We start from the raw sequence: 12025 nt of genomic DNA on the forward strand, positions 1-12025 counted from the left end.
GGTTCAACGGCACATTTCGCAAGCTAATGCTACAGACATTAGCCTGCATGGATTTTGTGACGCATCGGAGAAAGCGTACGCAGCTGCCGTATACCTGAAGACGGTGAATAACAACGGACAAATCAAAATACAACTGATCGCTGCGAAAACAAGAGTCGCTCCGCTCAAACAAATCACACTTCCGAGACTGGAATTATCTGGTGCATTACTTTTGGCTTCTCTGATTCAACTGATCAGGGAGTCATTGAGATTGGATATAGCTGATGTTCATTGCTGGTCGGACTCAACAATCGTCCTAGCTTGGTTGAAAGCTCCACCGCAACGTTGGAAAACGTTCGTAGCCAATCGAGTGTCAGAAATCCACGAGAAACTACCGAGAGCGCAATGGCATCACATTTCAGGAGATAGCAACCCTGCAGATTGCGCTTCTCGAGGAATATCCGCTAGCGAACTGGGAAATCATGGTCTCTGGTGGCATGAACCGCAGTGCCTTATTTTCGCCGCAACAACGCAAGAACTACATGAACTCTCAGAGCCAAATGAATGTTTATCCGAGGAAAGACGAATTATTTCGTTAGTAACACATCATCAAATGGATTTCACGCTCCTTTCCAAATTTTCAGCGCTTAAAAAACTCATTCATATCACCGCCTACATTCTACGTTTTGTCTTCAATTCGCGAAATGCGACAGAATTGAGGATTACTGGACCTTTATCGAAGGAAGAGAACGAAAAGGCGCTATCCCATTGGATTCGGGTCGTCCAAAGCAACAGTTTTAACGAAGAGATAGCTTGCCTTAAACAAAACAAGGAATTACCACGGAAAAGTAAAATCCTTTCGATGCGTCCGTACATCGATCAAGATGGGATTCTTAGAGTTGGTGGCAGACTTTGCCACTCCAACTTACCATACGAACAAAGGCATCATGCACTGTTACCGAGACAGAGCAAATTAACAGAACTTCTAATACAACACGAGCACGAAAAACATTTTCACGGAGGTGCTCAACTACTAACTTCTGTCTTACAGAAACGTTATTGGATCGTCGGTCTTCGTGATGCCATACGTTTCCATATCAGAAGATGTGTTTCATGTGTACGACAGCAGGCAGTCACTGTAAAGCAACTTATGGGCGATTTACCACCAGCGAGAGTAAATCCTGCTCGGCCATTTTTGAAGTGTGGAGTCGACTACGCAGGACCATTTACCCTTAAACTAATGAAGGGACGAAGTCACCTCAGGTTTAAGGGATACATTGCCGTCTTCGCTTGCTTTACCACAAGATCAATTCATCTTGAACTTGTCAGTGACATGACCACCGAAGCATTTCTGGCAGCATTGAAACGCTTTGTTGTTCGACGAGGAAAATGCGCCGACATTTACAGCGACTGTGGAACCAACTTTACAGGAGCCGATCGAGAGATGAAAACATTCATCAAATTCATAGTCTCTACAAACAACAACGATCAAGTGTCACGATGGCTCGCAGACGAAGGAATTAATTGGCACTTCAACCCGCCTGCAGCGCCACATTTTGGAGGCCTCTGGGAAGCCGGGGTGAAGTCCGTCAAGTATCATCTGAAACGAGTTCTTGGCACCATGGTTCTAAACTTTGAAGAAATGCAAACGCTTCTTTTCCAAATCGAAGCTTGCTTAAATTCACGTCCTTTAACGGCGTTAAGCTCGGATCCAAACGACTTCAATGCGTTGACACCTGGACATTTCCTAATCGGAGATGCGCTCACCGCAATACCCGAACCAGATCTCACTTCTGAAAACGTCAACCGCCTGTCACGTTGGCAATTGGGCCAACAAGTACTGCAGCACTTTTGGAACCGTTGGCGAAATGAATTCCCCTCTCGCCTTCAACAACGTCCAAAGTGGACTACACCAAAACCGAATCTACGAGTCGGCGACTTGGTCTTGCTCAAAGATGAAGATTTACCTCCAACCAAGTGGAGAACGGCAAGAATCACTGAACTTCATCCAGGACAAGACAATCAAGTTCGCGTCGTAACTGTCAGAACCTCTGACAAATCACTGAAAAGACCCGTAGTTAAATTATGCCAGTTACCACTAAACTGATTTTAATTGTATTCAAACTGTTTACTAAGGGTTATTTATGTATGCAAATGTAACTTTTCGGACTTTTACTATCTCATTTGAAATTCGTTATTTCAAGGCGGGCGGAATGTTCGGTTGTACACATCGTAATTTTGTATAGTACATCTACCTATATTCGTTTTTAAATGTTTATATAGCGCACGCGCGTGAAAGTGAGTTTTTGGTTGCTGTTAAAAAAGGTGTTATTTTGCGCGTGTAAAAATAAATTAACCGCCAGTTCTGTTTTGAAATAAGAGGAAAAAGGTTTACCGGTTTTTATGTCGGAAAAGTTCGCGTCTTTTATTTCGCTGTTCACGACAGGCACTGTGACGTCCTAGTATCATATGTAACATAATTACTCATAAGTATGCCGCTGTACCTATATTCCATACAAAAATCTTCACAAACGGTTTGTTTCACCACGAACAAGTGAAAAGGTGGACTACGTTAGATTTTAACCTTTTTATTCATCCTAGTAATTTTCGGAGTCACACTAACATATGTATTTAAGCCAATGGAAAACCTTTAAATTGAGAAGGAATTTCCGGTGTCGGAATTTTAGTCAGCCCAATCAATACCCTAGATTCGTATACAGAGAGCTTTCCCATTGACGGTTTGTTCAAAGATAATTTAAACTCGTACCCTAGATTCGAAATCACTCTCTCGCGCGTTGCCGATAACGTTTACCCACTTCCCGCCGGAACTCAGAAAAAATTCGCTCCATGGTTTGCGCCTTACCGCAACCACAGCCAACTTCGATCACGCGCTGCCGCGCTATATAGGCAACGCGTAATCGAAGTTGGCCGTGCCGCAACCAATGGAGCCCAATTTTTCTGAGGTCACGTGCCGGAAAAGGGTAAACGCTTCGTAACAAAACCGTCAATGGGAAAGCTCTCAGTATTCGAATCTAGGGTACGAGTTTAAATTATCTTTGGTTTGTTTACGAAGCGTTTACCCTTTTCCGGCACGTGACCTCAGAAAAATCGGGCTCCATCGGTTGCGGTAAGGGGCAAACCATGGACCGAATTTTTTTCTGAGTTCCAGCGGGAAAACGCTATCGGCAACGCGCGAGAGAGTGATTTCGAATCTAGGGTACGAGTTTAAATTATCTTTGGCCCAATGTAGCTTTATTGAAATTTATAAACTCGCTCGGTTTCTGCGGATGAAGTTAAATAATGAGTAGTTTAGAAAAATAAAAGGTTTGGGAAAATGTCCAATACGGTTCGGTTCAGTGATCGCTTTTCGAAAATGGAACAAGTCGTCGAAGTGGGATATTCCATCAGCGTTATTAAAACAAATACCAAGCCTAAAAGAGTTAGGACTAGGCTCAAAAAAATCTTTAATGCTTTTTAAAAGCCGTCAATTTGTTTACTAAAATAATGGCTGTCGGGTTAACAGACGTAGAGCTAATTTTCCGACGGCATAATAGGTATTCGGGAGAGTTTCGTTTGGCCAACTTCTCATTTGGCCGACCGCAAATTACACGTTACGCCAACTGCCCATTTGGCCGACTGCACATTTGTCCAATCGGACAAATGGACAGTGCATTAGACCGACTGCTCATTTTTTCGACTACTCATTTGACCGACTGCTCATTTGGCCGACTACTCATTTCGCCGATTACTCATTTGGCATTTGGACGATACTAGGTGCGTTTGGCTAGGTACTGTCATCTAGGTCGGGTTTAGAAGGCCCAGCTTGGTTATAAAGAACGGGGCTGGGGAGCGCTGTCGGCCATATAGTCTGCTCATTTGGCCGACCGAAAAGTCGACCAAATGAGCTGTCGGCCAAATGGGCATTCGGACATATGAGCAATGGGTCAAATGTGGATGTCGGCAGGCGTTAGGACTCAGGTGTCTTAACTTCCTAAGCAATATACGGACAGACGGTACATTCATAATTAAAAAAATGTATATTGTATTGTTAATTTACTATTAATTACTATAATTAGGCTAGTGTACTAGTATTTTATATCCCACTATCACTATAATGTTACTCAAGTTACTCATTTCAAATTTAATTTCGTAATTACTCGAATAAAACCAGCTCTTAATCAAGATTCGATAACCCGATTCGTTAAAAATCATCCTCCAAGGAAATCGCCAAGAAGTAATATTTCCGAGAGCGAGGACCCGAAAGTTATTGTTTATATAGTGCTTGTTGAAATAATTAAATCTTTTTTTCTGTAAACAGAACGTCGCGTCGTGTTTTTGCCAAGCCGTACGTCAAAAAAGCTACCTGTTTTAAAGGGAACTCTTGTTGTTGCCGTAAATGTGAAAAATTTCCATTATTTTAAAAAGCACTATATTGATACGTTCAATAAGGTTGAGGAAGAGAATAAGTTTATTTATAACGAAAAGGAACACGACTGAGTAATAATTTAGAATAATAATAAAAGATAAACGCGACGTTCAGGTCTTGTAGCGGGGACGGAAGATTCTTGGACGAAAATAATACTTTGGCTTAGCGGCGATTGAACCTTCTCCATCCTTCTCCGGACTTAAACCTAAAAACCCCTTCTTTTCAAACCTCCTCTAACCGTCGTTTTTTCCACCTCGCTCGAGCGCTCGTTCTTTAATCTCCTCCCCACGCTCTCCGAAGCGCGCGGGCTTTTCACCGATCTCGAATCTTGGGAAAGGTTGTTCTCTGAATGCGTCACAATATAAACAGTCACTTGCAGGTCCTGACTCTCGGAAATATTACTTCTTGGCGATTTCCTTGGAGAATGATTTATTGAAGCGTCTATTACTCGATTACTCGATGAACAAAAATTTCGCTTTCGATACCCGACTCTATTGCCTAAAACCACTACTCGCACAGCCCTATTTTTAGTTCATGATTAAGACAAATAAAAGATCATCCAGGATACCAGTACTTTACCGTCTCCTAAACGTAACCCTCCACTTGGGGGTGGCGAAGGGGATGTACCGAAATTGGGTACAATATTTAGCTTGTTTTTCTGTGTGGATTCGTCGGTCTAAAAATTCTATAAAAAATATGTGATGTATGTTGTACCCGAATTGACATAATTCTGCATTTGCAACATTTGGTGGCGCTAGTAGTCGAGGGTAACTTTGAGAAGACTCGTACGGTTTTGGAGAGGATACTGAGGATACTGCTGTCTTAGAAAATCATCCATGATTTTATCAAAGTCGTAGATATCTCCCCGATCAAAAGATAAATCGCTAATGCAACAAATGGATAATTCTATAAGATTCCTAACACTAATTTGCATTTATAACATTGAGTTTTATTGTTTTTTTTAAATACATTGTACAATCACAAAATACGATAAAACACGGGTGCTTTAAAATTGTATTTAAAACACGGTCAATTTCGTTTGAAATAAGCCCATTTTTATTGTAAGTTATCTTTCTTTAAAACTTTTGATAAATTTAAAATACTCGTTATCGAGTCTTTGGCAGCGGGTTCAATACAATACGCGTATAAGAATTACTTTGACTTTGGATAAAATTAACTTTAAAAAACTGGATATTTTAGTCATACAAAAGCTGTATAAATTGTGAAAAAGTACAAAGAATCTCGTGCATATGATTTTGTTTAGTTATGACATTCTAATTATTGGAAAAATAAGTTTTCAGTCATCATAGACATAACATTAACGACGCCGGTGTTCATTCAGATATGCCTCTTTTGATTTAATTTTTGGTAGATATATACAAATACTTTTGACTAAAAAATTGTTCGGGAACTAACTAAATGTATCAAAAAAGTTTTCAATTGCGCAATTTTAAAGGGATTCGTGAATGTATATGTCTATGATGTTTCAGGGCTGCCAACAACTTTCGTGCTTATCTTTCAAAAAATATTCAACTGGGTTTTTTAACTCTTTCATAGTTTTAGTAAAACTAACAATTACTTCAAACTTAACTTAACCTTTCAGTAATTACCGATAGTAATGTGCGCGAAAACATTATTAATAGGGTTATATCAACATCTAACATCAAATATGTATATAGTTATGTATACAGTATTGTAATTTATCCATTTCTAATATCTGTCGCAACGGGAAGAAAAATCTACACGTAGTTATATAACAAGATTCTAAACTCTATAATCGATTTTCACAACGTCAACCTGGCCCATCTTCAGGCAGCCCTGCTGTAGAGATTTTTAAACTTGAATGTCGCGTGCCCCAAAGGACGAAATCCTTTCTAAAATGTGATTTTGTTTTGCTAAACGCTACAATCTCATCTCACAAGACAAAACGATACACGCCCAACCAACGTCGATTATTTTTAAATCCAATTTGGCAACATTAATTTAACAGTTGCAGTTTCCCCGGCATCCCAACCCTTCCGCGAGAGCCGAATCGGCAATGAGTAAGCACACCAACAAGTTTAGACGCTTAGAGCCCGAAAAAAAGCGAGCCGCGTTTAACATGTAAAATATTTGTACTACTGGTAATTATAAAAACAAAACATTTGCCAACAAATAAAACGGCGATAATACTGATAAAATCAACATTTTAAAGATAACGTTACGAACATTGAATAAATAGGCGTCGTCACGCACTAATGGCGTATGATCGTAAAATTAATGTTAATGCACAGTTTACCGCCCGAAAGCTGGCGTCAACTATTTTCGCGTAGTAGTAAAAACGAGCTTTTAACTTTAAAAACTAAGGTCACTTAGCAAATTGCGAACGCAAGCGTACGGCATAAGTATACGCTTCGAGTAAAAAAGTACCCAAGCTACTAAGTGCGGAATCATAACTTTACAATTGGTAGTGCAATAACGCGCTTTTTCGAGATGCGGCGGTCCAAAAGTGTCGCGTTTGGTCGCATTCGCTTAAACTTCTTCGACGGTGACTCCGGAATTTTGGCTGGGTTGGCTTGGCATTTGGTAGTACGATCCTTGACCGGCGTGTCCTCCTGACGGGTGAGACACGGGCTCTACTGGTTTTGGCGCGCCCGCCGAATACGTGTTGTGAGTGACGTTTCTCACCTCTACCAAGCGGAAGGACTGCAAGGGTATCGCCACGACCTCCATGGCGCGATGTAGGATTTCGAAGAGTGGCACCGTGGCGTTAGCTAGGGCTCTGAATATGTTTTGGAGGAGGATGAACGGCGGAAGGATCAGGGCGTTGAAGGTGAAAACGAAGAGTGGTTTTATCAGTAGATCCGTTAGGCGCATCAGGGTGCCGGTCAGCAAATGACCGGTCACTCGGGCGACGAAAGATAAGAGCTCCAGAAATAAGGCAATGACAAAATCGGCCACGGGTTGAATGAAGGCAAAAACCTCGCCCCAATACTGGTGTCCAAATGATTGTACTCTTAGCAAAAATATTGGGATATTAGCGCTATAGCTACCAATGTACCGCCTGAGTCGAGAAAGGCTCACTTGTAGGAAAGGGGACTTAATTTTCTGGGAGGTTCGTGATAGTCCGGATTTAAGTGGCTGCAGCTCCATTCGTCGAACTTATATTCCAATCTGCAAAATAAAACTCCTATTAGCGTAAGCTCTCAGGGGTTTACTATTTTGACGATAGTTTTTGCAATATAGGAAAACCGGTCGCGTCTCCAGTCGCGGGAATACAAACACTATATTTGATTTTTGACAGAGATTTTATGGAAATAAAGACTGGGATCTTGTCGCGGGAACGGACATTTTGCGCGTATTCCGTAATATTATAAGGAATATTAATAATTGTGGAACCGAGGAGGCTAGGAGTAGCAAACGCAAGGAGAACGCATCTAGCCTTTAAACACGCTAACGCAGTGTTGCTTACAAATTTCATTGGACGAACCTTTGCGCTGAACGTTTTACGGGCGGGGGGAAGACAATTTCGGAATTTTCCCCTCCTGACGGCAGCAGGCGCTAAAGCGTCTAACCAATGAAAACTGTACGCGAGAAAATGCTCGACTTCTGACGGGTTGCGTTCTCCTCGCGTGGAGTGCTGTGTTTGTCGCTCCTAGGTGGCACTTACCTTTGATTTTCGTTTTGGGGGGTTAGGTCGAATATTCTGGGTAATTTGGGCCCTCCTCCCCTCTTTACTGGCAAAGTTTTGTCCTTGGGGGGTTTCGGTTCTTTGGTCGGGAAGTGCGGTCCCTTCAGCTTTTTGACGAATTGTTGGTGCCATTTCGGTTTTTTCGGGTCCGGAACTGAGTCTGGAAGATAAAGTAGATACTTCGTCACTACTTCGGTCTTTCTGGGCGCCGGTTGCTTATTGGAGAAGTTAAGAGAAGCCCCGTAGACGTTTAAACCGAAACTTTAGAATGCCATGACAACACCTCTCTTTTTTATCTAGACAGCGTAACGTCGGGTGCTTAACCTCTGTCGAAAGCAGCGACACTCGCTTACCTTCGTAGTCGTTGAGATTAATTTCTACGCAGGCGCTTTTGTCGGGACTGGTCGTAGGATCGGCTCCGTTCGGGCCTACGTTTCATTCGCGCCAAAAAGAAAACAAAAGAAATATCTTACGTTCGAGAATCTTAAAACTAGCTTGCGAATGCGTGTACAACAGCGTTACCATAATTTTGAGATTCATCATGTTCTGATTTTAGGCCAGTGGTGAGACTACAAAAATAATAAAGTTGCTACTTGTAAAAAAGAAAATAATTCCCTTTTCAAAAACATGAGATCGAATTCGGAATTGGCGTTAAAAATTTAATCTGACCTTTCTGTTTTTGGCATTTTGGGTACGGCCATTGGCGGGCTACTATCTTTGACAATAACATTGACTCGCTTTGACCCCGTCAATATAACACTGGCCTCTTTTGGTCCCTTCAGTTTTAGCGGTTCCGATTCCCCTAAAAATTGCAACCAAATTGCCAAAGCTCTAACATTTATTGTGATAATAGGACCAAAAATTGGTATATGATGAATCCGACAACGAAAATACATTTACTTGGCAAGCCACAAACAAACACATACGCGCTACGGGCCTATTCTTTATTATATGACCAGATCATTCGCGTTCCTATGGAGAAATGGTCTATCATCAATGCCAATTTTTGGCACAGTTTTTCATTATAATAGTCTTTAGATCAAGTCAAATTTAATATTTCATAAATTATCTCGGATGAAATGGAAATATATGTCGTTATTTTTCAATTTAATTATTTATACATTAACTGCTTTTCGTTGAAAAACGTTGGGAAAATCGATACACGGACGAACCTTATCTTTCGAGTATCGATCTCTAATATATCAGTCTAGCTAAGATAATTATGAAATCATTTCTCCATTGAAAACATCTGGATATTTTCGACTAGTACGTACGTATAGGCCTAATGAACACCGACGCAATGTATATTATCCCCCTTTTCATCAGTGTTCAAGGATAAGCATCCCGTCACCCTAAAAGAGAGGGCCGGTACATTGTAAGAGACAGGATCTTGATAAATGGGTGGCTAGAATATCTTGAACCTTGATAAAAAGGGAAAGTGAAAAAAATCAATATCGGACAGTCAATGACCTCCTTTAAGATTTTGACGTGAAAACGTGATAAACTTTAATCCGTCACTATAATTTAACTCTTTAATGTTTTAGGCTTACGAAAAGGGTCCCTCTCTTTGGGATTTACGAAGTTTTAACCCTTTACGAAGAGGAGTGTCTGGGAGGATCGGAAACAAAAATAGGCGAAAATTACCTGATCCTTGTTTCGTTTCGGTTCCCTCGCTCGTATCATCAACGTCGTCCTCTTTCTTCTTGCCAATTTTGCGAAACTTTGTGAAATTTCCAAAACTTAAAATACATAAATCCGAAAAACAATCATCTGTAATATCCATCGGCTTCTTACCATCTTTCGGACTTGGGTATTTTTCGTATACTCTATAACGGAAGTTTAAATATGCTGTCGCTGTTATAGCCAACGATTTTCCCGGGGATACGAGAGAGAGAGAGAGAGAGAGCGTTCGGAAAATCGATATTTTCGCGACGTACGTTTAACAACGCGACTCTGTTATTACCGAGCGCGACAAATTTCTCGGTTATGCTCTGAAATATGGACGGTGATTTTATAACTGCAAATTGAATTGTATTTAAGATCGAATTAACTGATTTCGGATGTTTCGGATGCTAAACCGAAAGGATAGATAGCCAATCAGGAAGTGCTTTCTCTGATCCCAGATCTAAGCCAGCCTATCAAGTTGTTTCATATTTACTGTTGTTATGACAACGGAATAGAGGAAAAGCCGAGGAAAGCGCAGAATTGTATATTTTTTCACCGCAAGAGGGATCATTTCTGGCTAGGAAGAAAATGTCTCACGGAGGATTCGAAACAACTTCAAGTAATGTTACAAGAAAACGTATTGAAAATGTACCCATTGAAGCTAATGGAGTGGAATACGACAAAACCGTTAACATAAAGGGTAGATTAATAATTTTCACGTTATATCTTTAGTTTAGTTACTAATGTACCTGAAATTAATTGAATCGTTGTTTAACTGTAAGCCTTGGTTCAACATCCTTGCTTGGAACTATTTTTATAATTACTCATCATACTTTCCCACACCATGAAAATATCGTAATTTTTTCATATATATTTACGTAGAAACAAGACCAGAAGAAGGAAGTACTAAACTAGCTTTTCTTATACTAGTTGTTGTTTTTATCACATCTGTTTCGTGTCTAGCAATAACTTACTACAATTTTCCTAAAATTGATGAGTGAGTTTATTTTAGTTTAGTAATTGAATCATAATATAATACTTAAATTACCACTTCTAGAGACAAAGCGCAACATTTTAAACTCCCAAAAAATATTGAAGATGCTAAAGCTCTTGGCAAAGTTTTATCCCATTATAAGGAACAATATTATTTCACAGTCATGGGTGGATTCTTTATGACCTATATATTGTAAGTACTACTTTTATTATGAAAACATCTGAAGTTTATTATTGAACCAACATTAAATTATAGCCTGCAATCATTCGCCATTCCTGGGTCCATTTTTCTCAGTATTTTGTCTGGTTTTCTTTTCCCTTTTCCAGCAGCATTGTTCCTAGTTTGTTTTGTAAGTTCATTTTTTTCAATGTTTAATAACTGCATTTTTTCAACAGTGTAGTTTTTTATTTTCAAGTGTTCCGCATTGGGCGCTTCATTTTGCTTTCTCTTGTCATATCTTGTTGGCCGTAAATTAGTAATAAGATACATTCCAAGCAAAGTTGCAGAGTGGTCACAACACGTATGTTTTAATGTGCGTTAAATTGAGTTATAAAACTTAAACGTTTTTTATTACAATCACAGGTTAATAATCATCGTTCTAATTTGTTGAATTACATCATTTTCTTGAGGATAACGCCATTCTTACCTAATTGGTTTATCAATATTACCTCACCAGTAATAAACGTTCCTCTTCTACCATTTTTTATTGGGACATTTTTAGGAGTAGCTCCACCATCTTTCATTGCAATTAAGGCTGGTACAACTTTACAAGAATTAACCTCATCCAGAGATGCTCTGTCATGGTCAAACTTACTGCTTTTGGCACTATTTGCTATTTTAGCAGTAGCACCTGTCCTATTTAAGAAGCGCTTAAGCAACATGTTCCGATAGACGTTACCTTTAATTTATAAACTCATTATTGTTGTTGTTTAAAGTTTTTGAATAATATTATTTTAACGGTTAAAATTATATTAACTGTAATGATATAAGTAAATTGTTATGTAGATTTATAGAGTTTGCATATTGTATAAAAAGATAAATTTGTAGATGCCAGTAAGTTCCTTTCAGTCAGGCTTTACCATATGTGCAGAGCTATAGAGGGGAATAGATATACTATACTTTGTCATATCTTACATAAGGATAGAGTAGTGGTATACAAAGCCCAACTAAAAGAATGTGTAGTCTGTATTTTTTATACAAATTAAGAGCAATAGAATGTGGCGCCATCTATTCCTTATTCTGTCAAAGGCCATCTTCCAAACGATGCCATATGTAAATACTTCAAACTAAA

General features: G+C 39.6%; 2 protein-coding genes across 4 annotated transcripts; one reads left to right on the plus strand and one right to left on the minus strand.

Annotated features, from left to right (window-relative positions):
- Positions 1–5359: 5359 nt before the first annotated feature.
- On the minus strand, positions 5360–10066 carry LOC149948179 (uncharacterized). 3 transcript variants are annotated; one of them, XM_090173111.1, is made up of 8 exons: positions 9870–10065; positions 9720–9795; positions 8745–8877; positions 8598–8644; positions 8429–8503; positions 8055–8235; positions 7469–7558; positions 5360–7400 (listed from the first exon to the last, which is right to left on the minus strand). In XM_090173111.1, exons 1-8 carry the CDS (start codon positions 9870–9872, stop codon positions 6917–6919), a joined length of 1089 nt encoding a protein of 362 aa, XP_090029237.1. In that variant the 5' UTR covers positions 9873–10065; the 3' UTR covers positions 5360–6916. The 3 variants fall into 3 exon arrangements, with proteins under 3 accessions (XP_090029237.1, XP_090029236.1, XP_090029238.1); XM_090173110.1 differs by having other exon boundaries at positions 9720–10066; XM_090173112.1 differs by lacking the exons at positions 8598–8644; positions 8745–8877 and having other exon boundaries at positions 9720–10066.
- Positions 10067–10190: 124 nt separating this feature from the next.
- On the plus strand, positions 10191–11780 carry LOC149948180 (transmembrane protein 41B-like). The gene is made up of 6 exons (XM_090173113.1): positions 10191–10440; positions 10623–10737; positions 10798–10926; positions 10990–11083; positions 11150–11254; positions 11317–11780. The coding sequence occupies exons 1-6, from the start codon at positions 10329–10331 to the stop codon at positions 11623–11625; spliced, it is 864 nt and encodes a 287-aa protein (XP_090029239.1). The 5' UTR covers positions 10191–10328; the 3' UTR covers positions 11626–11780.
- Positions 11781–12025: the final 245 nt, after the last annotated feature.

Source organism: Leiobunum rupestre, chromosome 4 (assembly GCF_980474605.1).
Source record: "Leiobunum rupestre chromosome 4, qqLeiRupe1.1.hap1, whole genome shotgun sequence".
NCBI lineage: Eukaryota > Metazoa > Arthropoda > Arachnida > Opiliones > Sclerosomatidae > Leiobunum > Leiobunum rupestre.